Source organism: Zalophus californianus, chromosome 5 (assembly GCF_009762305.2).
Source record: "Zalophus californianus isolate mZalCal1 chromosome 5, mZalCal1.pri.v2, whole genome shotgun sequence".
NCBI lineage: Eukaryota > Metazoa > Chordata > Mammalia > Carnivora > Otariidae > Zalophus > Zalophus californianus.
This window is the reverse complement of record NC_045599.1, coordinates 89038270-89063382: the sequence shown is the minus strand read 5'-3', so window position 1 is coordinate 89063382 and position 25113 is coordinate 89038270. Positions and strand designations below refer to the sequence as shown.

The 25113-nt window shown below is 46.9% G+C and overlaps 1 protein-coding gene across 3 annotated transcripts; it reads right to left on the bottom strand.

Moving 5' to 3' along the window:
- Positions 1-3286: 3286 nt before the first annotated feature.
- LMAN2 (lectin, mannose binding 2) lies at positions 3287-24908 on the bottom strand. Of its 3 annotated transcripts, none has more exons than XM_027605437.2 (8): positions 24639-24905; positions 24351-24469; positions 13564-13681; positions 12648-12727; positions 12338-12499; positions 12128-12242; positions 8835-8954; positions 3287-5606 (listed from the first exon to the last, which is right to left on the bottom strand). In XM_027605437.2, exons 1-8 carry the CDS (start codon positions 24832-24834, stop codon positions 5554-5556), a joined length of 963 nt encoding a protein of 320 aa, XP_027461238.1. In that variant the 5' UTR covers positions 24835-24905; the 3' UTR covers positions 3287-5553. The 3 variants fall into 3 exon arrangements, with proteins under 3 accessions (XP_027461238.1, XP_027461236.1, XP_027461237.1); XM_027605435.2 differs by lacking the exon at positions 3287-5606 and adding an exon at positions 6442-7132 and having other exon boundaries at positions 24639-24877; XM_027605436.2 differs by lacking the exon at positions 3287-5606 and adding an exon at positions 7127-7247 and having other exon boundaries at positions 24639-24908.
- Positions 24909-25113: the final 205 nt, after the last annotated feature.

Sequence of the window (25113 nt, the reverse complement as noted above, 5' to 3'; positions counted from 1 at the left end):
TGCCTGGGTGGCTCAGTCGGTTAAGCGTCTGCCTTCGGCTCAGGTCATGATCCCAGAGTCCTGGGATTGAGTCCCGGGATCAAGCCCTGCATCGGGCTCCCTGCTCCACGGGAAGCCTGCTTCTCCTTCCCCCACTCCTCCTGCTTATGTTCCCTCTCTGTCTCTGTCAAATAAATAAAATCTTAAAAAAAAAAATAAAACAAAATAAAATAAAATAAAATACCTAGTGTGGCACATTGTCCAGACTGGATCCTGAATCATACAATCTGTCTTCTCAGCCAGACTGTGCACTCTGCGAAGACAGGAACTGTAACTCTGCATCCCTTGCCTACTGCCTAGTACATACTAGTTTATTAACAAAGATGTATTGAATTATTTAGGCTTTAGTCCATGATGGAACTAAAATTGGAAGTCAAAATAAAACATGATAAAACCATGGGCAAGATTATTTTAGTGCACACATTCATTGCTGATATTACTGACTGAAATCAAGAAATGCCAAGTATTGGTCATGAGATTCATATAACACCACCTGACCTATTTTTTTCTTAAAGATTTTGTCAGAGAGAGAAAGATTCTATTTATGTTTTTTAAAGATTTTATTTATTTTTCAGAAGTAAAATAAAGATTTTATTTATTGTCAGAGGAACAAAGGGAGAGGGAGAAGTACGCTCCCCGCTGAGCAGGGAGCCCGATGTGGGGCTCGATCCCAGGACCCCTGGGATCATGACCTGAGCTGAAGGCAGATGCTTAACCGACTGAGCCACCCAGGTGTCCCCACCCTGCCCTTTTGAAAACAAAAGCAAAGCGGCACCTGGGTGGCTCAGTCAGTTAAGCATCCAGCTCTTGATTTTGGCTCGGGTCATGATCTCAGGGTTGTGAGATCAAGCCCTGCCTCAGGTCCACGCTGTGCGTGGAGCCTGCTTAAGATTCTCTCTCTGGGGCACCTGGGTGGCTCAGTCGGTTAAGTGACTGCCTTCAGCTCAGGTCATAATCCCAGAGTCCTGGGATCGAGCCCCATGTCAGGCTCCCTGCTCAGCAGGGAGTCTGCTTCTCCCTCTCCCTCTGCTGCTCCCCCTGCTTGTGCTCTCCTGCTCTGTCAAATAAATAAAATCTTAAAAAGATTCTCTCTCCCTCTCTGTCCCTTCCCTTCACCCCACCCCCACTTTCTCCCTCTCTCAAAAAAAAAAAAAAAAAAAGGCAAAATAAACTATTGGGATGACACCAAAATAAAAATCTTCTGTACAGTGGGAAAAAAAAGCATCAACAAAATGAAAAGGCAACTTACTGAATGGGAGAAGATATCTGCAAACAGTATATCCAATTAGCGGCTAATACCCAAAACATATAAAGTTATATAACTCAACACCAAAAACACAAACAATTCGATTAAAAAATGGGCAGAGGACCTAAACAGATATTTTTCCAAAGAAGACATTACAGATGGCCAAAAGACACACAAAATGATGCTCAACATCACTAATCACCAGGAAAATACAAATCAAAACTACAATGAGGTATCACTCACACCTGTCAGAATGGCTAGAATCAAAAAGACAAGAAATAGTAAGTGTACGTGAGGAGGTGGAGAAAAAGGAACCCTCATGTACTGTTGGGAATGCAAACGGGTACAGCCACTGTAGAAAACAATAGGGAGGGTCCTCAAAAAATTAAATATAGAAATACAGTATGATCCAGTAATTCCACTACTGGGTACTTACCCAAAGAAAACAAAAACACTAATTCAAACAAATATATGCACCCCTATGTTCACTGCAACATACAACAGTAAAGGTACAGAAGCAACTCAAGTGTCCCACACACAGACGAGTGGATATACACATACACAATGGACTCTCACTCAGCCGTAACAAGGAATGAGATCCTGCCATCTGCAACAACATGGATGGACCTAGAGGGTATTAGGCTAAGTGAAGTCAGACAGAGAAAAACAAATACCCTGTGATTTCACTTATACGTCAAACCTAAAACAAGACAAAGGAGACCCAGAAATATAGAGAATTGATGGCTGCCCGAGGTGCAGGGAGGTAGGGGATGGGCGAAGGGGAGTGTTATGGCATGACTAAGTCACATGGATGAGGAGGGCAGCATTGGGAAGACAGCCGATGGCGTCGTACTAGCGCTGCCTGGCGACGGCAACTGCTCGAGCGTGAGCCTGGCGTCAGAGCTGTCAATCACTCTGCCGTACACCTTAAATTACTGTACCGCTGTGCGCCGCTACTGCAGTTAAAAACCAAGTAAAAGCTTCTCTTTTGATAGGTAAGTTCACGTTTAAATATTATATATGGAAAATGCACAAATTTTTTTTTTTAAGATTTTATTTGACAGAGAGAGACACAGCGAGAGGGAACACAAGCTGGGGGAGTGGGAGAGGGAGAAGCAGGCTTCCCGCGGAGCAGGGAGCCCGATGCGGGGCTCGATCCCGGCACCCTGGTATCGTGACCCGAGCCGAAGGCAGATGCTTAACGACTGAGCCACCCAGGCGCCCCAAAAATGCACAAATCTTACCAATGAATTTTCATTCCACTTCCTTCAGCCAAATGCAGGTCTTTCTCCATCTTCATCTGACTCCTTGTATCCACTTTCCTTAATTTTGTTCCCCTTAACCATGGTTACTGCTTGAGTTGTGTTCCCCCAAAAAGGTTGAGTCCCAATCCCCAGTACCTGAGAATACAACTTTATTTGGAAATAGGCTCTATGTAGATAGATCTATTCAAGTTAAGACGAGGTCATGGGGGTGGCTAATCCAATGTGACCTATGTCCTTACACAAAGGGGAAATCGGGAGGTAGAGGAAAGAGGGTGTGAAGACGGCCATGCAATGATGGAGTCAGAGACTGGAGTCACATCTATGTCTGTCAGCCAAGGAATGCCAAGGACTGCAGAGAATCTGTGAGACAATCAATTTCTGTTGTTTAAAGCCACCAGTCTGTGGTACTTAATTATGGTAGCTCTCAGAAACAAATGCAAGTACTAACATTGCATAGACTATACTTACTATATACTTTACACTTACTTTATACTATATATATTTCACCTGATATCCCCACCAGACTGTAAGTTCCATGAGGAACCGTAAGTTCCTTTTACTCTCTGTTGTGTCCCAATGCTTTAAACAGCATGTGGCATACAGTGGGCACATCAGTATTACCTGCAGTCTAGAGAAGACCCCTACATGTTAGAAAATTTGACATATACACGAAGGAGAGTGGCAGGGCTGTTCTTAGCCTCAAATAACAGAAAACATGACTCATGGTAGTTTGAGCAAATACAAAATTTATTTTTTACATAAAAGCCCAGTGGTCAGGAGTCCAGGGCTGTGGCAGCACCTCAGTGATGTCCTAAGGGCCCACGGTCCATCCAGCTCTGGTGTTCACTTCTGCCCCGGTGGTCACAGGGGGCCTCTGCACCTTTGGGGGTCACCCCCACATGCCGGCAGGAGGAGGGGGATAGGCAAACAGCCACGCTAGCTGCTATCTAACTTTTTACTTGAGAAACTCCTCACAGCAGACTGCCTCCAGCATCTCAGCCGGCACAACTCTCCCAGAACCACCCTAGCTAAGAAACTGGAAGATGTAGCTGAGCATTTAGCCTTCTGGCCATGGAAGAGGAGGAAGAGGAGGGAGCGGTATCTGGAGTGCTTGACTCAGTGGTGCTGTGGCCCCTTTGGAATGATGAATGTCAGGAAATGTGTTGGGACAACTGGCTAGACATAGTGGGAAAACCAGATCCCCACATCACACCCTACGCAAAAGTTAATTCCATGGAGATTACATACTAAATATGAAGAGCAAAATTTTTAAACTTTGGGGGAGAAAATCTTTGAAAAAGATTAGTGAATGACATTAAAATGTAGACTGTATATCACATGACATCATTAGAAAAGCAATGAGCTAGGCATCCTGAGAGGTATCTGCAAAGCACACAACCTAAGGATCACACGACAACTCGTACATATCCACGAGGAAAAAGGGAGGGGGCAAAAAAATTAAACCACCATGGAGGAAATACAAACAGATCTTTGAGGATAACAAAAATCCTCAACCTGACTAGTAGAGAAATGCAAATTAAAACTTCTACACCTATCAGACTGTCAGAAAGTACACACTGACAATAGGGAGTGTTAAGAAATGGGCAGAGGGTATCTCTGTCGCCAGGACAGAATGGATACAACCCACTCCGGAGAACAATGTGACATAAGTCCGGCAATTCCTGCACGCTTGTGCCTGGATGGAGTCGTGCTCAAGAACAGTTAGAGCAGTATTCTAAGAGCAAAAACCTGGAAACCATCCAAACATCCAGCAATGGCCAAAGGCAGAAACTGGAGTCCACTCATGCCACATCTTGAGCTACATGTAACGCAAACATTCACAAACGATGCTGAATTTTAAGATCCGAAGAATACATCTGTGTACCATTTGTCATTTTTAAAATGCAAGATAATACTATGTATTTACTGATACATACCTCTACAGTTAACATTTTTAAGAAACACTTAAAAAAAAAAATCAGAATCCGCAACAATCACCTCCAAAAGGAGGGGCACATATTTAGGGCAGGGGACAAAGAGGGATGCAAGTGTGTCAGCAATGTTTTATTTCTCATGTTGCACAGCAGGTACAGGGATATACATTTATATTTATCTTCTGTATGATGAAATTACTCCATTTTTAAATACACGTGGCAAAAATGTAGATTACAGCAGCATGATCCCACATGTGTGAAAAAGCAGATGTGAGAGCACACATCGAACCTTCTAGGGAAACACCTCCAGGCATGAACTTTGAAAGGGATGCAAAGGAGATGCTCATAGCCCAGAACAGACCACAACCACTTCAATCTTGGCTTTCAAATCACTGGTCTAACACCTGCTGGTTCCCAAGCCTATAAACTCATCCTACCCACCCAAGCATGGCTGTTTTAAAACAGCCCTTGCCCTGCCGCCCCCCACCCCCAAAAAAAACCTGCCCTTGCCCACACCTCACTGACTTTTTAAACCCGAACCAGAGAACACAGAGGACTGACTTTCATTCTCCAGGTGACTCCAATGTGCAACCAAGGGCCAGAGCCATACAGTACAGGATGCCAATGTGCCTCATAATTCAGGAATTCAGGGAAGGCCCAGATAGAGCCAAAACGAAAGGCCAAGTATGACGAGTGTGGTGCTGACGATGATGTTTGTAGCAGCCATGGGGAGTTCCAGACCCCAGGCCTGAGCGGTTCATGTCAGTGTGGACACGGTGCTCCCCGAGGAGGGAGATGGTCAGTGAGACAGGAGCCACCCAACCTGGTGGATTTCCGGTGTCCAAATGGGTTAAGTGTTGTGGAAAGAAATGAGTTAATACATGTCACCTGCTCAGAACCATGCTTGGCATATAGTAAGCACTCAAAGTTAGCTACTTTTCAAGTAAAGAAACAGTTTTGGGGAAAGTGCTCAGTAAAATATTTCAATAAAGAAGATCATGTTTACTCTTACAGCTTCATGAATGGGCTCCCAGCCCCATCAGAAGGAAACGCAGCTCAGACTTCTCTGTCACCGTGATCTCGTAAATAATCTTGCGACGTCTAACCTGTGAAAGATGAGTCCTATATATGCAGGAGACACATCGAGAAGGACAAGAGACCGTGAATAGCAGATCAACGAGGAGCTCAGGAGAGTGAAAGATTAACAGTAAAATAAGTTCTTACTCTTCACTTCATCCACTTCTATCCATTTTTTATGAAAATCTAATCAAGAATGTGAATTACGAAAAGCCTGGTTACAACAGGAAGACGGGGTTGCTCTCGCTTTTAAGATGGAGACTCAAACGTTATTTGAGTAGGAAGATGCTGAAGATGGTTCTGGAATGGATGAGGACACTGTTCTGTGGCAGGGTCAGAGGCATCCAAGAGCAGTCTGGAGAGCATAGGCAGGCCATGGCCAAGATGGACAGACCCGTGAAAGCTGCCAGATAAGGGTGCTTTCCCTTCAGCTGCTGGCTTTCTTCCACTCCCTGTGCCACCTTTCTCCCCTCAAGGCACCCAAAGGGAATACTAACCCCAGCCTATCCTCCTGTACCCACAAATCCCTTCCAGATCTTCCTTCAGGAAGATCTTACTTCACTTACACTTAGGTCACACCCTCCATGTGGTACCCCACATCCTCCCCTGGCTGAAGCCTCTCACCCAGAGGCTCAGAGCACATGGGAGATGGCACAGGGCCCCATCCCCATGACCCCACTTGCTATGTGATATTGGGCAAGTTTCGCTTGACCTCCTGGAGCTGTGCTTCCCCACCTGGGAACGGGAGCATGGCACTTGCCTCCTGGGGCTGTGTGGCAGGGCCCAGGGGTGGAGGCTGAGAGCCGTAAAGCACTGGCCACTTGGAAGTTACTTGAAGAAAAAGAGAAGCAAGCCCCTTAGGACAGTCACACAGCTGAGGTTGGTTATTTCACTTTATTTAGCAAATAGTCGCACTCTGAGCCCTACACCAAATTGCTCCTCCAGCCTCACTCAAGGGTCTGCCTTGGGAAGAAGCTCAGAGGGCAACCAGGAAGGCCCAGGTTCCCCAGTCAGCCCCCGCTCTCCACTAACACACCCTGCACAGAACAAAATCACTGCTCGCGTCCTCAGGCACCCACCCCAATGTGGTTGGGAGGCCCTCCAGTGTTCAAGAGCCGCCTGCCAGGGCCCAGCTCCAGGCATAGACTCCTTCCTGCTCCTGAGATGCTGGCAACAGGCAAGTACCTCTGTCCCCAGCTGTGGGGGTGCCAAACCCTATTCCCTAGCCCTGCAGCCTGTCCCTGCTGGGCAAGAAGCAAAATGTACGAAAATACTTTTTTAATTATTTCTTTGAAACAGTTAAGAAATAAGGTCGTCTTGTTTTTCTTTTACAATCCCAGTAAAAAAAAAAGTTCACATTAGTGCTGGGGCCCAAAACTAGGCCCTTCCCCGGGGCAGAGCACTGGCCACTCAGTAGAAACGCTTGTTCCGCTCCTGCCGCTTCTGAAACACTACGGCCCCCACCACAGCGCACACGATGATGCCCAGGAGCGCACACAGCAGCAGCAGGAACACCCGCCACCCCGTCAGGGGCCCGCTGCGGAAGTTTCCGGTCGGGTCATCCACATTGTCTGGGGGAGAAGAGAGGGGGAGCTGAAGTGGCAAAGTGGAGGTGTCAGGCGGGCTCCTAGGAGACAGGGGAGTCCGACAGGACGGGGCAGAGCGACAGACCGCAGCTGGCCAGCCCTACAGAGGGATGGACAGAGAGATAATCCCACTGGGACCGAGCTTCCCAGGGATCAAGACCCCAGGAGGCTTCTGCTGCAAGAAGCTGGTGAAAACTGAATTCTTGGCCTCCCCAGGAGAGCCTGAGTCTGCACAGGCACAAGATCTGTGTCCACAAGCCCCACCCCAGGCCTGTGCAGGGGTCCAAGGTCCCCCTCTGGAGAAACACAGCTCTGGCCAAAGGCTGCCCTCACACCTGGATGCATTCCATAGCTCCTAGGGGGTCTCCCAGCCCCAACCCCCACCCCACCCCCGCCCCATCCTTCTGCTCCAGCCACACCACTTCCCTGCCTGCTAAAACCAACAACAACTCCGCTGGGCATGAGGCCTTGACACATGAGGTATCTCTTGGGATCCCACTCACACTGGGATGGGAAACTCATGATCTCCCTTTTATAGGAGGCTGACAGCAGGAACTGACTTTGTCAAGTTCATCAGTCTATGGTGAAGGGACTGAGGTCTGGACTCATGTCCTTCTGCCCTGTGCAGCCTGGGCCCTGTTCCTGCCACTTGGCCTCCCTCCCCAGCCACAACCCTCCACTCCTTAATGTGGGGGCTGCTCGGGGCCTGGAATGCCAGCCAGGAGCCAACTTACATCCTCCTTTCCCACACAACCTGACCAGGGCAGGTCTGCTGACCCGGTCTTAACACCAGCCTCTCTCCTCCTCTGCCTCAGTCACTAAACTAAGGCTCAGGACAGCACCTAGCCCATGGTTAGCTAGGCACAGAGTAGAAACTCTGGAACCATCCGCTAAAGGAACGAAAGGATCAACAAGTCTGCAAACCAGTTAATCCCTGCCTAGCCAACCTCCATGGGGTTGCTGGGTAGGTCAGAGCAGATGAGGTCTCTGAAAGCTCTCAGCAGCCAGAAACCTTCAATCAAAGGCTGCAAAAACAGTGGTGTACGGTAGGGTGTGTTTAGCCTGAGATGTTTACGAGAATCTGAATCTTAAAACAGTGAGGTGTCACATAATATGCTGGGTTTCACTCCCGCTCCCACTCCACATGGTGACCTTGGGCTAGGCTGAGAGGTTCCTCAGTGCCCTGACCCTGGCCCACAGGCACAACTTCAGGGTTCTTGGGGTGGATGTCCACACTCACAGGAGTTTCAGTTCAACCAGAACTGAAGACAGACTGGTGGCTAATTAGCACCACGGGAAGAGTCTGAGCTTTTGGGGCTTTGCAAAAACTTAAGGTCAAATCTTGCCTTTACTTGTTTCTAGCTGAGGAAAGCTGGACGATCAGTTCCCCAGCTCGTGGCAGGACCTACTGCCCAGGCCATGCACGAGTTGTATCAGAATGCCCTGCACACCACCTACACCAACAAACTGCCTCTCTGGCTTTACTGGCCATTTACCCAGCACCAAGCACGGGCAGAAGCAGATGCCAGATGTTCTCGTATCTACTCATTAGCACTGACTGCTGATCCAAGACCCCAGGCCACAACCACAACCGGACCAGGGGAGAGCAAATGGATGATAGGCACTCAGCCAAGCTGGCCCCTCCACCCCCCCCACCCCCAGGCTGGGATGGGCCTCAAGCATGTACCTTTGGGTGACTTGAGGAAATTAACGCTGGGCTCAATCTTGGTCCAATCAATGTTCTCTTCATCAGGAGTGTGTTCTACCATCAGCTGGAACAGCTTCATGGAGATGATGTCATGATTGTCTGCAGGACCGAGAGTTAGCTTATAAGGGGCACGGAGCCTGCCTTAGGGCCACAGCCCATGTCCCTCCCCAGAGTGAGGATACTGCTCCAGTCAGGGAAAGTAGCCAGGCCCCCAGAAAGAACGCTGCTCCTGCCTACTGCGGGGCCTGTTTTCTTCCCAGTGACCTCCAGCCACCCCCAGCAGGCGGTATTCGAGGGGCTGGAATACCTCTAGAACTCAACAATAAGAGGCGGCAGAATGGACAGGAAAAAAAAAAGCATGGGTTTTACACTCAAAATCACCTGGGTCTAAATCCTGAGTCAGTTTCCTTGTTTGTAAATCCAGGTGATAATCTCCACCTTGCCTGGTTATCATGGCAAGAAAATGAGAAAGTACATACAAAGCAGAAGACATTGCCCAGCAGATAGTATGTACCAGAAAAAACTTGCATATTATTCTATGGCCGGTTGAGAAGCCTGATCCTCCCAAGGGGCAGGCAGGTAGCTGCTAGGCACTCCCGTCAGAGACCCAAAAACAGGATGCGGATGAACGACTCCACTACAGCTGAGGGCTAGGCCCCAATACATAGGCATTGACTGTCCCTGAGGAGACATGAGAAAGGCTCAGGTCTAACCAGTTTGGGCAGAAGAGAACCTCTGCTTGACACTAAGTGATCACCCCATTTTGAGATGGGGAGGTTCAGAGCCAAGACAAGGGTCCTGGTCCCTTGATACTAGTATCAACACAGCTAACAAGCGGAACCTGAGGAAAAGCCTCATGTCAAAACTCTGGAGACTGGAAAAGGGAGAGCCTAAAAGCAAGGAGCTGGCAACTGGGTCAGGCAGAGCCACGCGGTACCTTAGAGCCCAGCGTGCACAGCCCCGGGGGCCCAGGGACAAGTCCTGACTCTGAAGTCCGACGGCAGTTCCCATCTGAGCTCTGCCCTTCCTAGGTCTGTGAATGTGGGGAAATCCCTTCACCTCTCAAACTCCCCAGGGTGCCAGGGGTATAAAAGGGCAAAGAGGGGCGCCTGGGTGGCTCAGTCGTTAAGCGTCTGCCTTCGGCTCAGGTCATGATCCCAGGGTCCTGGGATCGAGCCCCACATCGGGCTCCCTGCTCCGCAGGAAGCCTGCTTCTCCCTCTCACACTTCCTCTGCTTGTGTTCCCTCTCTCACTGTCTCTCTCTGTCAAATAAATAAAATCTTAAAAAAAAAAAAAAAAGAAAGGGTAAAGAGGCTGCTACGTCATGTGACTATGAGATGCCCGCTGCAGAGGCTTGCATTCACAAGCCTTTGATGAATGGCCAGGCACTACTACGTACACAGCCATCTCCAGCACTCTTCACCGGGCCTCTCCAAACAGCCCCAGAGAGCATCCACTGCCACAGATCTGGCTTTGTTCCCAGAACCTTCTCCTGACACAGGCTGAAATACCATCAGACGAAATTCCAGATAACCCGAGGGGAAAGACTGTGGTGGAACCCTAGATGAAACAGGACTGACAGCCAGCTGATAAGTGACTACCAGGCCGTCCACAAGCAACTAATGATTCCCTGAAGCTGGGTAATAGGGGCAAAGGGACATACTGGACCATTCTCCCCACTTTGGGGTATATAATTAAAATATCCACACTAAAAACTTTAAAACCCCAAAGCAATGACTCTCTGGGGACCAAGTGGGCCCAGACATTTCCATGAAGGGGAGGCTCCTGGACAGTGGCTGGATTACAGGCCCTGGAAATGTCCATCCTGAGGATAAATAAGCCCTTTGTCTGAGTCTTTACACTGCTTCCCACTTCTTTTCCGCAGGAGCTGGTCCTGGGCCTGGTGCCCTCTGAGGGCCCTGATGCCTCCTGAGTACCATGGCCAAGGGTCACTATCAAGTGTCACCCAGGCCCAGTGGCCCAGCAAAGCTTGCAGAGGCTGGCAGCAGCCCAATGCTTATGGAGCACACTGTGGGCCAAACAAGAGCCCTGACTTTATGAAACTTACAGTTCGGTCAAGGGGACCCAAAAAATAAATTACATGGTAGATTTCAAGATAGTTAAATGTTATGAAGAAAAATAAAGCCAAGAAAGGTGATAAGGAGTACACCGGAGACTGGTGTATGCATGTGCAGTTTTAAATAAGGGAAGCAGGGGCACCTGGCTGGCTCGGTTAGTAGAGCATGCGACTCTGGATCTTGGGGTTCTGAGTTCAAGCCCCACACTGGGTGTAGAGCTTATTTATTTTATTTACAAAAGTAAAAAAAATTAAATTAATAAGGAAATCAGGGAAGGCCCCAGTGAGGAAGGGACATCTGAGTAAGACCTGAACGAGACAAGAGTGAGGCACAGGTACAAAAGGCCCGGTGGAGGGCGCTGGCGTGTCTGAAGAACAGCTGGGGGTGATGTTAAGGGAGGGTCATGAGTCACAGGTGACGGGGTGGGGGAGGCACTGGCACACAGGGCCCAGCAGACCACTACTAGGACAGACAGTGGCCTTGACCCTGCAGGAGACAGAAGTGGTGAGACCTCACTTGAGCTTTCACGGAATGATTCTGGCTGCTGAGCTGGAAGAGACTGTCGGGGGCTAGTGTGGAAGAAGGGGACCACATGGGAGGCTCACACAGTCGTCCGAGTGAAAACAATGGCCTGGACCTGCCAAGTAGTAACAGAGGGGAGAGAAGTGGTCGGCTGCACTGAGAAGACAAGGCCAGCAGGACTCACCAAAAGATGAGAGGTGGCGTGTAAGAGAGAAAAGAGAGAACGGAACGACACCAAGGATTTTTGGGCTGAACAACTAGAATAACAGAGGTGCCATTTATGCCTCGGTGGCAAGATGTGGGCTTCAGCTGTGGGCATGTAAAGGCTGAAATGCTTGCTGGGTATCCAGGTAGAGATGTCAAGCAGGTTCTTGGTCCCATAGGTCTGAAAGGTCTGAGCTGGTGACACAAAGCTGGACTCTGCAGCATCTGGGTTCAAAGCCCCCCAGTTGCTAAGGAGAGGGGAAGATGGCTGAGGGAGTGCTCATGGAACAAGCCCCAGGTGTGCCAACATTCCCAGACGCTGGAAAGTGGAGGAAGAAACCCAGGTGCATGTGCACCCAAATGAAGGGAGTTCAAGAAGGAAAAGTGATCAACTATGTCACAAGGTTCCAACAGACCAGGGAAGGTCAAGATTGAGACTTAATGCCTTGCTCAGCCCAAACACTCACCGGACAGGTCTCCAGTGCCTGCTGAAGCTCCGAAGTAGTAGCCGGTGGGCAGGCGCACTCCCGTGATGTCGATGCAATTCTTCCACTCATTCTTGTCCTCTAGGTCAGTCATCACCTGCAGCCGGCAGCAAGTCAAGTACACACCAGGCCCAAGCCCGCCCACCTCCCCGAGCCCCTACAGACAGAGCTGGCCCTGGCCCGCCTGCTCACCGTCAGACGGCCCCGGGAGTAGCGCACAGCCAGGAAGGTATCGTGATCGCGGTTACGGAAGTCTGCCGTGCAGCCCGCCAGCTCGGTCCAACGGCCATCTTTGCTATGGTCGTAGGACAGGGAGCCATTGTTCACCATCACCGAGACGTACGGGAACACACGCTGAGATCGAGACACCAGTTAATCCATGGCCAGTCCAGCCTGTGGGAGGACCCTTTTGTGCCAAGACCAGGGAGAAGTCCTGGTCCCCACCCCCCGGCCAACTGCCCAGCCCTTCCTGTCCTGCCTGAGGGAGAAAGTAGAGGCATACCTCTGTGGTCTCATCGTTGGGATATGTGTCCAAGAAGATGGCTAAGCCGTGGAAGTTGTCTTTGCTTCCAAACACAGGCCCTGGAATTAGAAGGAGATGCTCTCGTAATGGGAGATACTGGAGTTGTCCCCTGGGTACCTGAAGGACAAAGTAATGCCAGTGTAGGTGGGGGAAGAGAGGTTAATCTGTGGTCATTCACCCAGGAAAGGGAAGGAATCTCTAAGGGAGGGGAGGTGTCAGGGGTGCAGCAGAGAAGACTCAAAGTCTGAAACCAGAACTATTGAGGGGACAACACCTGGCCTTGTACTCTGACATGTCTTGTGACAAGAGGGCAGAAAGGACCCCCACAAAGGAAACCCCATCCTCTAACCCAGGGGCCAGCAACTTTCTGTCAAGGGCCAGAGAGGAAACATTTTAGACTTTGCAGACACACATGGTCTCGGCCACATAGCCTTGTTTTTGCTTTTCTAAAAAATGGTAGAATGATGGGGCGCCTGGGTGGCTCAGTCGGTTAAGCATCCAACTCTTGGGAGCTGGCTCAGGTCATGATCTCAGGGTCCTGGGATTGAGCCCTGCATCAGACTCCGCACTCAGCTCTGCTTCCCCTCTTTCTCTCCCTCTGTCCCTCCCCCTGACTCGCACATGCTCGCTAGCACGCTCTAGCGTGCACTCTTGCTCTAAAATAAATAAATAAATCTAAAAAAAAAAAAAAATAGAACTGTAAAATCCTTTCTTAGCTGATGTACAACACCAGGCCACAATGGGATACAAAATTGAGCTGCAGGATCCAGCTATCCCTCTTCCTATAGGGATACTTTCCAGAGCAGACTCGAGGTCCCGGGTTTCCTCAAAGAGGAGCAGCAGGACACTAACAGGAGGGTGCAGAATGCCCCCACCTAGACAAGCGCCTCCCTACCTGGCACAAGGCGGTCCCGGGTGTACCACAAGGCAATGCCATCTCCATGGAGATTCTTCTTCCCTGCACCATGGACTTTAAAGTGGACATGCATCTCCCAGTCCTTGAGGAAGCAAGGCTGCAGGGAAAGCAGAAAGAAATGCTCAGAGGCTATCCCCAGGCTATCCTGCCAGCGAGAGGTGACCCAGCACAGGCCCGTCTCCTCCACTGAGACTGGCACTCCTTGAAACAGGGCCAGGCAGCAGAGTCACAAGTGCCACTGACCAAGAGACACCCCACCCCCTGGCATTCTCAGCAGGAAGGGAGGGGGCTGCTGGGCTTCCCAGGTGGGGAGGAGGGGGGCACACAGTGTCCCAAGGCTGCCTGAGGCCCAGACTCTGCCCATCCTGGCCCTAGTCCTCTCTCGGGTCTGGCCACAGGTTCTCACTCTTATGATTCACTTTCCTCAACACCAGCCAAACCCATCAGCCGTTTCCTCTCCATCCCCACTGCTTCTGCCCCAGAATCTTGTGGAAGGATTACTACCCCTATTTGGGCCACATACTTTACAAAAAAGAAAACTCATTCGGAGACAAAATAACTTGTCCACAGCAGGTTAAGTGGATGGTCTTGATTCACACCCAGATCTACCTGACTCAGAAACTTGTGCTGTGTCTTGATCTTCAAGACTTTAACAGAAAGTGCAGCAACTCTTTTCTGGTCTCCCACCCCTACTGTCTTCCCTTCCAACCACACTTTCAAACTGAGGGACTCAACCCCAGGTCTAGATGACTCCAAACCCCAAGCTCTTGGCCAGCATCCGTCCTGCCTCTTACAGACCCAGTCCAGCTTCAGTGTGATGGCAGTGCCAGGGCTGGGGGGCTGGAAGGGTCATGCTCTGGGGTCTCTGGGCTATTGTGATGTGAGAAAAGGCAGATATTCCCTGGCATTCAGAAACACAAGGTGCAGAGCAGGGCACTGTCCACAATAAGGGGAACAGCCTGGCCTCACCCACCAGGAAGTTGCTCGTGAAAACTAAGGTGTTGACACATACTTTGACAAGAATCCACTTGGGGGAAGTCTACATATGGGGATGTGAGCAAGTGTTTAAACAAAGGTCCATTAGAAAAGCAAACTAAACCAAAATGTCGTTGACTTATCAGATTGGTGACTATTAAAGAGATCATTAATACCAGTGTAGAGGAGGATGGAAAGAAACACATGCTCTCAAACAACCAATGGGACTGTAGATGCTCCCATCTTCTTGGGGGCAATCTTGTTGTTGCAGCTTTTTAAAAGACCATGGCAGATCCATAAGCCTTTACACTTGAAGATATCAAAGATATTAAGAGAAGAAAAGTAAGTTACAAAAGTTCCTTTTTTTAGAAAAAGGAATTCATATACAGATAGAAAGAAAAAATCAAAAGAACATGGACCAATATTAACGATACGTGACTTTGGTAGGGGAGCTCCAAGAAATGTTTACTTTCTATATCTGAATTTTGTATAATTAACATAGTTTTTAAAAACTCAAAAATAGAAAACTTTATATCCTCTCTTGTGTGATCTGGCTTGGGCATTCACTGATTCATCAGACTTACTGTTCTGGCTCTGGGAACCAAAAACCAAGCCCCTGAGAACTCAGCTGGCAGACACCTAACCAACAGCTTGCAAGTAGTGTGAAATCTTGGCCTTCCCAATTCTCGGCAGTTCACTGGCTCTGGGAAAATCTGCATTCTAGAGGGGACAACTGAGAGGTGGTAAGACCAGCTCCCAAGGCCAGATGAACAAAGACTGACACCAAGGCCTACTGAGGGAGTGGAAGGCCTGGTGAACCACCCTTGTCTTGGGCTGGGACCACAAAGATGGCAACCCAAATATAAGAGTGAATGAGGAAAAGCCCTCCCAGGGGCGGTTGCTCAGCTTGAGCCCTCTCATCCCTTAAAGTAGATTAAAGTGACTCACCCAAGCCTGAAATTTTTCAACAAACAATCTTACAAATACAGTATCTGGCATACAATAAATAACCAGGCACAAAAGACAAGTTACCAACAAAAACAAAAAGGGAGGGAGGGAGGAAACAGGCTGATGGGAACTCCAGATACTGGACTTGTAAATAACTTAGTTTCCTACATTCAAGGAGATAAAAGACAAGACTGAGAACTTGGGAAAATAACTGAAATTTTTAAAAACTCACCTCACAAAAAAAATCCAGAACTAAAAGAATAACTGAAATTAATAATGTAATGGACAGGCTTAACAACAGATTAAAAACAGATGAAGAGAGAACCAGTGATCTCAAGGCCAATCAGATAGATAAAAATATCCAGGAAGAAGCACAGAGAGTGAATGGTAGACACAAAATTGTCAATAAGAGACAGTGAGAAACTCTAAGATACGTATAACTGGAGTTTCAGAATGAGAAGTGAGAGAACAGGTCAAAGGAATAGAGATGTCCACATACTTAACTAAAACTGATTCAAAGACATTACACCACAAACCTTAAATCTTAACAAACCAAAGGAGACAAATAAAAAGAAAACCATACCTAGGCACATTAAAAAGGGAGGGAGGGAGAGGGAAAGAGTCTTAAAAGCAACCAGAGGGGAAAAAAACCACAAGATTATCTTCAAAGGAACAATTAGCCTGTAATGGGCCTTCTCAACGGAAACACTGGGAGCAAGAAGACAACAGACTGAAATATTTGGAGTTAAAAGAAAATAACAACCAACACAGGATTCTATACTTAGCAAATGTTATCCTTCAAGAATGAAGGTGAAATTAAGACATTTTTAGATAAACAAAAACATTAAAACTGTCTTTCATTCATCAGAAAGAAGGAAAATTATCCAGATCCAGAGTAAAGTCAGAGATTCAGGAAGGAACAAAGAGCAACCAAAGTAAATGTGGGGGTAAATAAATATTTGACTGTATAAAACAATGTTTTATGTGACTTAAAACAGAAAGGATTAAAATAAATGACAACAATGGGGTAAATAAAGTTAAAGTAATCTAAGATCTTTGCATTGTCCAGGAAGAAGGTACACATTATCATTAGACTTTGGTAAAATATGGCTGTGTGTGTGTGGTTTTTTTTTTTTTTTTAAGATTTTTTATTTATTTTATGATGGAGAGAAAGACAGTGAGAGAGGGAACACAAGCAGGGGGAGTGGGAGACGGAGAAGCAGGCTTCCCGGCAAGCAGGGAGCCCGATGCGGGGCTCGATCCCAGGCCCCTGGGATCATGACCTGAGCCGAAGGCAGACGCTTAACGACTGAGCCACCCAGGCGCCCCTGGCTGTGTGTTTTAAACTCCAGAGTAATCACTGAAAAATCAGGGATCAAGAAAAGAACTTTCAAGCTAGCAGAAGACTAAAAATGGAATAAAAATTAACCAACCTGAAAGAAGTCCAGAGAGAAAAATGAACAGAGAATGAGCAGTACAAATAGAAAATAAATAATAGGAAGGTAGGTAAAACCAAAATCTGGGGCGCCTGGGTGGCTCAGTCAGTTGGGTGTCCAACTCTTGGTTTCAGCTCATATTGTGGTCTCAGGGTGGTGAGATCGAGCCCTGCATCGCGCTCTGCGCTCAGTGCAGGGTCTGCTTACAGCTCTCTCTCCCTCTGCCCGTCCCCCTTTCTATTTAGATAAATAAATCTTTAAAAAAAAAATCAGTAATTATCGTAAATGTAGATGACTACCTGTTGATAAGGCTACATAAGATCGCTCTGTATTATTTTTTACAACTGTATGTGAACTGGGGTGCCTGGGCGGCTCAGTCAGTTGAGCATCTGCCTTTGGCTCAGGTCATGATCCCAGGGTCCTGGGATCCAGCCCCATATCGGACTCCCCGCTGAGCATTCTCCCTCTGCTTATGCTCTCTCTCTCCCTCTCTCTTAAATAAATAAAATCTTTAAAACAGAACAAAAACCTGTATGTGAATTCACAATTATCTCAAAATAAGTTTATTTTAAATAGTAAATAAAGAATCAAAGACAAACTTAAGAGCTAAAACTATAAATCTTAGAAGAAAACACAGGGAAAATGTTCACAACATTGGATTTAGCAAGATTTCTTGGACAGGACACCAAAGCACACACACAAAAAAATAAAGTGAATTTCATCAAAATTAAAAATTCTTGCACATCAAAAACATCGAGAGTAAAAAGACAAACCACAAAATGGGAGAAAATATTTCCAAATCATGTATTTGATAAGGGGGTAGTGTCTCCCAAATATACAGAGAGCTCCTAAAGTTCAACAAAAGAAAAAAAAAATTTCAAAATGAGCAAAGGACTTGACTAGACATTTTTCTAAGGCAGAAGATAAACAAATGGCCAATATGCACATGAAAAATGCTCAATGTCATTAGTTATTAGAGAAATGCAAATCAAAACCACAAGATACTGCCTCACACCCATTAGGATGGATGACTATCATCAAAAAAAAAAAAAAAAAAACAAAATGATAAGTGTTGGCAGGGCATGTGGCTGGCTCCGTGGATGGAGCCTGTGACTCTTGATCTCCAGGTTGTGAGTTCAAGCCCCAGATTGGGTGTTGAGATTACTTAAATAAATGAATAAACTTAAAATAAAACTTAAAAAAAAAGTGTTGGCAAGAATGTGGAAAAACTGGAACCTTTGTGCATTGCTGGTGGGAATGTAAAATGGTGTAGTTGCTGTGGAAAACAGTTTGGCGGTTCTCAAAAAGTTAAACATAGGGGCACCTGGGTGGTTCAGTCAGTTAAGTGTCTGCCTTCGGCTCAGGTCTTGATACCAGGCTCCTGCTCTCTGCTCTCTTCTCTCTCAAATAAATAAAATCTTTTTTTTTTTTAAGATTATTTATTTATTTATTTGACACAGAGGAGAGATAGTGAGAGAGCACAAGCAGGGGGAGCGGCAGGCAGGCAGAGGGAGAGAGAGAAGCAGGCTTCCCACTGAGCAAGGAGCCTGATGTGGGGCTGGATCCCAGGATGCTGGGATCATGACCCGATCCAAAGGCAGCCGCCCAACTGACTGAGCCACCCAGGCACCCCTCAAATAAATAAAATCTTAAAAAAAAAAAAAAGTTAAACATAGAATTCCCATATGACCCAGCATTTCCACTTCCTAGGTATATACTCAAAATAACTAAAAGCAAGGACTCAAACACTCATGTACACCCATGTTCACAGCCGCATTACTCACAACAGCCACAAGGTAGAAACAACCCAGGAGTCCATCAACAAATAAATGGATTAACAAAATGTGGTAAACACACAGAGGAATATTATTCAGCCATAAAAAGGAATGAAGTGCCGATTATGCTACAATACGAAACTTGAGCTACGCTAACTGGAATAAGCCAAACACAAATATTCTACAATTTCATTAAATGAGGTCCCTGAAAGAGTCAAATTCAGACGGAAAGTAAACTATTGGTTACCAGGGGCTGTGGGGAACTGGGAATGGAGAGTCACTGTTTAATGAGCACCGAGTTTCAGTTTGGAAAGACAGGAAAATTCTGGAGATAGACTGTGGTGATGGTTGTACAACAAGGTGAATGTACTTAATGCCACTGAACTCTACACTTAAAATGGTTACAGTGGTAACTTTTACGCTATGTATATTTACCATGATAAAAAATGTCTGTGGGAGTTTCTTTTGCATGTGTGCAGATACATAAGTACAATAATCAAGTACTTTTTTTAGCTAGCCATTACATTTTCCAACACCATTTAAATGCCAATGAGAAGGCCACTGAAGAGAAAGTTTTCATAAAGGGTTTAAAAGTGAAGAAAAAAGGTTAAAATGACAATCTGTTATGTGTTTTACCACAATAAAAATAAACCAATAATCCCCCAGAAGCCTAATTATGTGCTCTTTACAGGACACAGCTCTGAAACATAAAGGAGTGGAAAAAAGGAAAAGGGCAGAAAAGATACAGCGTGTGAACGCTAACCAAGGGCAGGCTTGTGCGGCTATACCGACAACAAAGTTTAAAAGGAGACTTTTTAAAGATTTTTTACTTATTTATTTATTTGGCATGACAGAGAGCGAACTCGAGCACAAGCAGGGGGAGCGGCAGGCAGAGGTAGAAGCAGGCAGAAGCAGGCTCCCCGCTGAGCAGGGAGCCCGATGCGGGACCCGATCCCAGGACCCTGGGATCACGACCTGAGCCGAAGGCAGACGCTTAACCGATTGAGCCACCCAGGCGCCCCTAAAAGGGGACTTTTTAATGACAAAAATATTTAATGAACAAAAGTGTTCATTTACCAGGAAAATTTTGGCCTCAAAATCTATAAAGCAGAGACTGACAGAATTACAAAAGTAAAAACAAATCCACAAAGCAATTCTAACATACCTCTTCAGTAACTGATAAAAACGAGCAAAAATGTCAGGAAGAATACAGATATTTGAACCCAGTCAGCAAATCTGAGCAAGGACCTAAATGGCACAATGCACTCAACTAGCTGAGAATCCGCATTCTTTGCAAACACACACAGAAAATTTTCCCAAAACCTGACCATTTCCAAGACTCAACAGACCTCCAAGGATGGAAATAATAGCTTGTGTTCTTTCACCATGATAAAATCAAACTAGATATTAATGACAACTTAATTTTTTAGTAACTAGAAAAGCCTTTATGTTTGGGAAAAAAAAAATGTTAAATATATCTCACCTCTATAAAAGCCCAGAAACCAGATTTCAAATGGTCTCTTTGGTGCCCATGAGTTTTCTGCACCTGGGAACAATGCGCTGAGCTAAGACCCCAAGCTGGTTCAAGGGGTGCCTCCAAGCAGAAGGGCAACTGTAAACAGGGAGATGAGAAAGGAACACCTACTCTCCTGCCCCTGGTATGGTTCATAGGGAGAGGAGTTTCTGGAAAGGGTACCCAAAGAAGCTGAAACCTGGAAACTGATTCCTACAGGACTATCCAGACCTTAGAAAGTCTCTGCCTACGGCAGATTGAAGACTGCAGATCAGTGGAGGGAAATATCAAGATAGAGAAAATATAAATCTTCTGAAGGATTTTAAGCAGGTGCAGGTGAGGTACCAGCTGGAACGGATTCTGCTGGAAGCAGCAGAAGCTGCTTTTGGAGACAGAAAGTCGGCCATGGTTTTCCACCCTCGCTGCAAAGCTGAGCCAGCTGGGGAGCTCAGCAATCTTAACGCCCTGGCCCTCTCTGGGGCCAACTAAATCAGAATCACCTGGCAATCACAGACCATTTTACAGTTAGTGGTTTCCATGTCTTTGCTCACAACAAGTGGAAGACAGAGCTAATCCAGTAGTCAGCTCATACATCATGACACATTTTGATGAAAGATCACTAAATGATTTGGGGTTTGTAAACCTAAAGAAGTTTAAAATACTGAGTAATTCTGCTATAACAAAACTCCCTCGGGTGCCTGGGTGGCTCAGTTGGTTAAGCGACTGCCTTCGGCTCAGGTCATGATCCTGGAGTCCCGGGATCGAGTCCCGCATCGGGCTCCCTGCTCAGCGAGGAGCCTGCTTCTCCCTCTAATCCTCCTCCCTCTCATGTGCTCTCTCTCTCTCATTCTCACTCTCTCAAAATAAATAAATAAATCTTTAAAAAAAAAAAACCTCCATCTCCATCTCCATTACTATCTAAGTGAACACAGATTCTCAGGATTCACATCTGTAAAAACAAAAAGCAGAAGTGGTGCTGAGGTGCTGAATATTGTCTTATTCTGACAATAATATCCATCCAGACAGGGATGGAGGGACAACAGTTTATTGGGATGTATTCAATAAATTTTTACTTTTACAATAATTATCAAAAAATTGTGTAATGCATTTATTTTGACCAACTGTGTATTAATAATTATATTCCCCCCAAAATAATAAAAACGTTTCAAGGTCCCAAAAAAGTTAAAAGGTTTAAATTAATTTATTTTAGTTGCAAAGGAATGGGACAAGTTATTCAGTAAGAGATTTTCAAGCACTAAATATACTGCATAGAACAAAATTCTGTGTGGGATGAAATGAAAATACAAATTCAAAAAAAAACTCTGATGTATAATTTGCACTGATTCATAGTGTTTAAAACATACAGTGGATATCAAATTGAAATATTTAGATTCCACTGAATACACTTAAGAGTACTGAACAGTTTCATTTTTTTAAAATTTTTTTAAAAGATGTTATTTATTTATTTGACAGAGAGAGGCACAGCGAAAGAGGGAACACAAGTAGGGGGAGTGGAAGAGGGATAAGCAGACTCCCCGCTGAGCAAGGAGCCTGATTTGGGGCTCGATCCCAGCACTCCGGGATCATGACCCGAGCTAAAGGCAGACACCCAACGACTGAGCCACCCAGGCACCCCTGAACAGTTTCCTTTTAAGATGGCAATATTTAGGGGCGCCTGGGTGGCTCCGTCAGTTGAGCGTCTGACATTTCGGCTCTCAGCTCAGGTCATGATCTCGAGGTCTCACTCCCCCGCTCAGTTCTCAAGTTTGCTCAGCGAGGAGTCCGCTGAAGAGTCTCCCCTCCCCCTCTGCCCCTCCCCCCCACCGGGGCGCATGCGCTCTCTCTCAATACATAGTTAGGTACACAAAATCTTAAAAAAATAAAATAAAATGGCAATATTTAAAATATGCTGGAAACTACATCCTTTACAAATATTTAAACTTAAGAAAAGCAATCCTGGACATCAATTTTTAGAAAGTGCAAGAGGGTATATACTTTCAGACAGTACATCAGCCAAAAAATCTTAAATTCCACTCTGCAGCCTCCACACAAGGCTCCTCAGGACCAGGCCCATTCAGCCCCATGGGCTTCCCTCTGTCCTGTGCTCCAGCCATTGGACTCTTGGGAGTTCCAGTCACCTTGGGGCCACTCCTTGGTCTGAACCCTTCTACCCCAAAACAGCAGAAGCCATGTTTTCTCTGCTTGACAACAGCAGGTGCTTAGGAGTATCTGCTAATTCAGTGCCCCTCCCAGAAGTGAGGACAAAGAAAAGTCCAGAAAGCACCTCTCCAGTCCAGTAAAGGAAGAGACAGTTCTTGGGAAACAATAGGCAGAAAATTCTAAGAGTTCCAAGCAATTTCTTTCAAGAATTAGAGGAAACACTCCAACCCTTTCAAGAATATCTGCAGGGCCAAATAGGAAAAGCCCCAGAAGTGAATGGAGATGTGGGGGAAGGAAGAGAATTAAGAGTCCAGACTGAAAATTTGATGAAGGTTAAGTGCAGAATTCTCTCAGCCTTGTGACATCACCACACCACTGACAATGCCAACCAACAGTTATCCACAACCATAATTAAGTTACTTGTAACTGAACCAATTTCTAAAAGTTCCAGCACTATTTGTACCTTACTTAAAAAATTAAAAAAGTAATGACATACTGAACTCACTTCCATAAAAAATGTAACCCTATACTGTAATTTTTAAAAATTATCTGAAAGCCCTAGACAGAGTAACGTGACAGTATGTGACGCGGGGGAGAGAAAGTAGTTAATGAAATACTGAGTGGGTGGCAGTCAAGCTGAGATATACCAGATGAGAAAGGTGCAAGCAGGCATGAAGAGCCAGGAGGCAGTGTCCCAGACAGAGGGAACAACAAGTGCAAAGGTCCTGAGGCAAGAAGGCAGCCAGAGAGGCTGGAACAAAATAACCAGTATAACTGGAGATGCCAAGCACCAGGAGCCAGACTGTGTAGACATATGCTTGTTTATCCCCTTCACCGGAGACCCCAGGCTCCGAGGATAAGAGCGAAAGCTGAAGAAAGTAACCCAGAAGCCCCTAGCAGAAAGGAGAGGAACAGCAGAAGGGACAGGCAGCTGAGGCAACACAAGGACAGTGTGGGCTCCCAGAACTAAATGGGGAAGCCATCCAGAATGGACGGAAGAACAGGGTGATAGAGAAAAGTAGGACAACGGTCAACAGCTTAGGCCTACGGGAAGAACTAGAATCAGGCAGGTTGAGGTAGGAGCAGCTTCCCGCCTGTGACCCAGCCCCAAAGTAGTCCCCTTTCCTAACCTAGCCTTTCTCAGTGTAGAGTCTGTGTAGCAACTTATCTTGGCCACTGGTCACGTATGACATGCCAGTGACACTTGAGGTTCCCTAACCTCTGGAGTAAAGGTCACAAAAATTAAAACTGCCCACAAGTCCAGCTCCTCTATACCACTGATGACAAGACCCTCCATGAAGCACTGGGGAAGTGGACTAAGTCTGCAAGTATTTCTAAGGGATTCCTCACTGTCCAGAGGGAGGGGAGGGGTCATGTGTAGCAAGTGAAGTGCTGGGCTTAGATATCAGACAGATCTGAATTTAAATACTGATTATACCATTCACTGTCTGTGTTAGCTCTGCATAAAGCCATGACAGTCATCGACTTCAAAGAGCCTGTTTGAGAATTAAATGCAATAAGGCATTTTAAGTTCAGTGCCTAACACACACAAAATACCCAATAAAGATTCCATCTGTCCCATTTATCCCACTATTGACAGAGTTGAATTCGGACAGCCTGAGAGCGCCAATGCTTAGTAGCTATGCGACTTTGAGCAAGGCACTTTCAACTGAGCTTTAGCTTTGTCATTAAAATGGAGATAACATCACTTAACTTCACATGGCTTTCGAAGAAACTAAATGAGAAAGGTGTGAAGTGTCAGGCACAGCTCCTGACACACAGTAACTTTAGTAATCATTCGTGGTAACTTCAATAATCACTGGTGAGTGCTATCAAGATGAGGAAACCTTGGGTGGGGGGGGGTGCAAGCCTTCAAACCAAGCGCAGGTCTGGGGTGCTGCGGAGACTGGGAGTAGTGGCTTACTTAAGGATATACCTAGCGTCCTGGGAGCCACTCACCTGGTGGTTCCAGATAGAGCCCTCTTTGCTGCGCTCATCAGGGGTCAAACGCACGTACTGGCTCGTGAGTATAGTGCTGCCTTGGAAGTCCCAGAGGGGCATGGAGCTGGAACCGACGCCTGTGGGCAGAGATGGGCGTAGACAGGTGCGTAAGAGGCCATGCCAGGACTGGCCTTGCCAGAGGCAGGAAACCCACACGGCTGCTTTGCTCGGGAGAAAGGAAACCCCTTTACCCAACCCTGTCCAGCCTCGCCCTCACGCTACACTCATTCCCGCCCCAGGCCTCACCTTGGTAAGGCTTGATAAGCGAATGCTCTCGCTTGAGGTGTTCACTGTTGCCGTCAGTTATATCCGCAACAACCGGCCCCAGCAACAGGAGAAGAAGTAGAGGTGTAGTGGGGCCAGGGCCGGGGCCGGGAAGCCCAGGCCTCCCCGGGCACCGCCGGCCCCAGCCCCAGCGCCAAATCCAGCCTTCGACCGCCATTCTCCGTTCCTCTTGGCCACTTCCGCCCTAGGACTTCCGCCTTCCGGGTGTCCCATCTAATGTCCTCCGGCCGGAAACCCTTCAACCCTAGTGTCACCGGGAAGTTAAAAAAGCAAAGCCTCGCAGCCGAAAGGAAGGCGGCTTTATTTACTGAGCAGCCCTCCAGCCTGGTCAAGTGCTGTTCCATCTCCTCGGCGGCTTCGAGGAACCTGTCGGCCAGCCTCAGCAAGGGGTTCCTAGGAGCGACAAAAGCCGCAACCAATCATGGAACAGCACGTT

What these genes read in the sequence shown, in the direction of transcription:
- LMAN2 (XM_027605435.2), bottom strand. Translation starts at nt 24,834, where the DNA reads ATGGCGGTCGAAGGCTGGATTTGGCGCTGGGGCTGGGGCCGGCGGTGC. An exon ending in CCGGGACCGCCTTGTGCCAG is followed by an intron (nt 12,728 to 13,563) that starts GTAGGGAGGCGC and finishes TTCTAATTCCAG; the next exon opens with GGCCTGTGTTTGGAAGCAAA. An exon ending in AGGCACTGGAGACCTGTCCG is followed by an intron (nt 8,955 to 12,127) that starts GTGAGTGTTTGG and finishes TCGGTCCTGCAG; the next exon opens with ACAATCATGACATCATCTCC.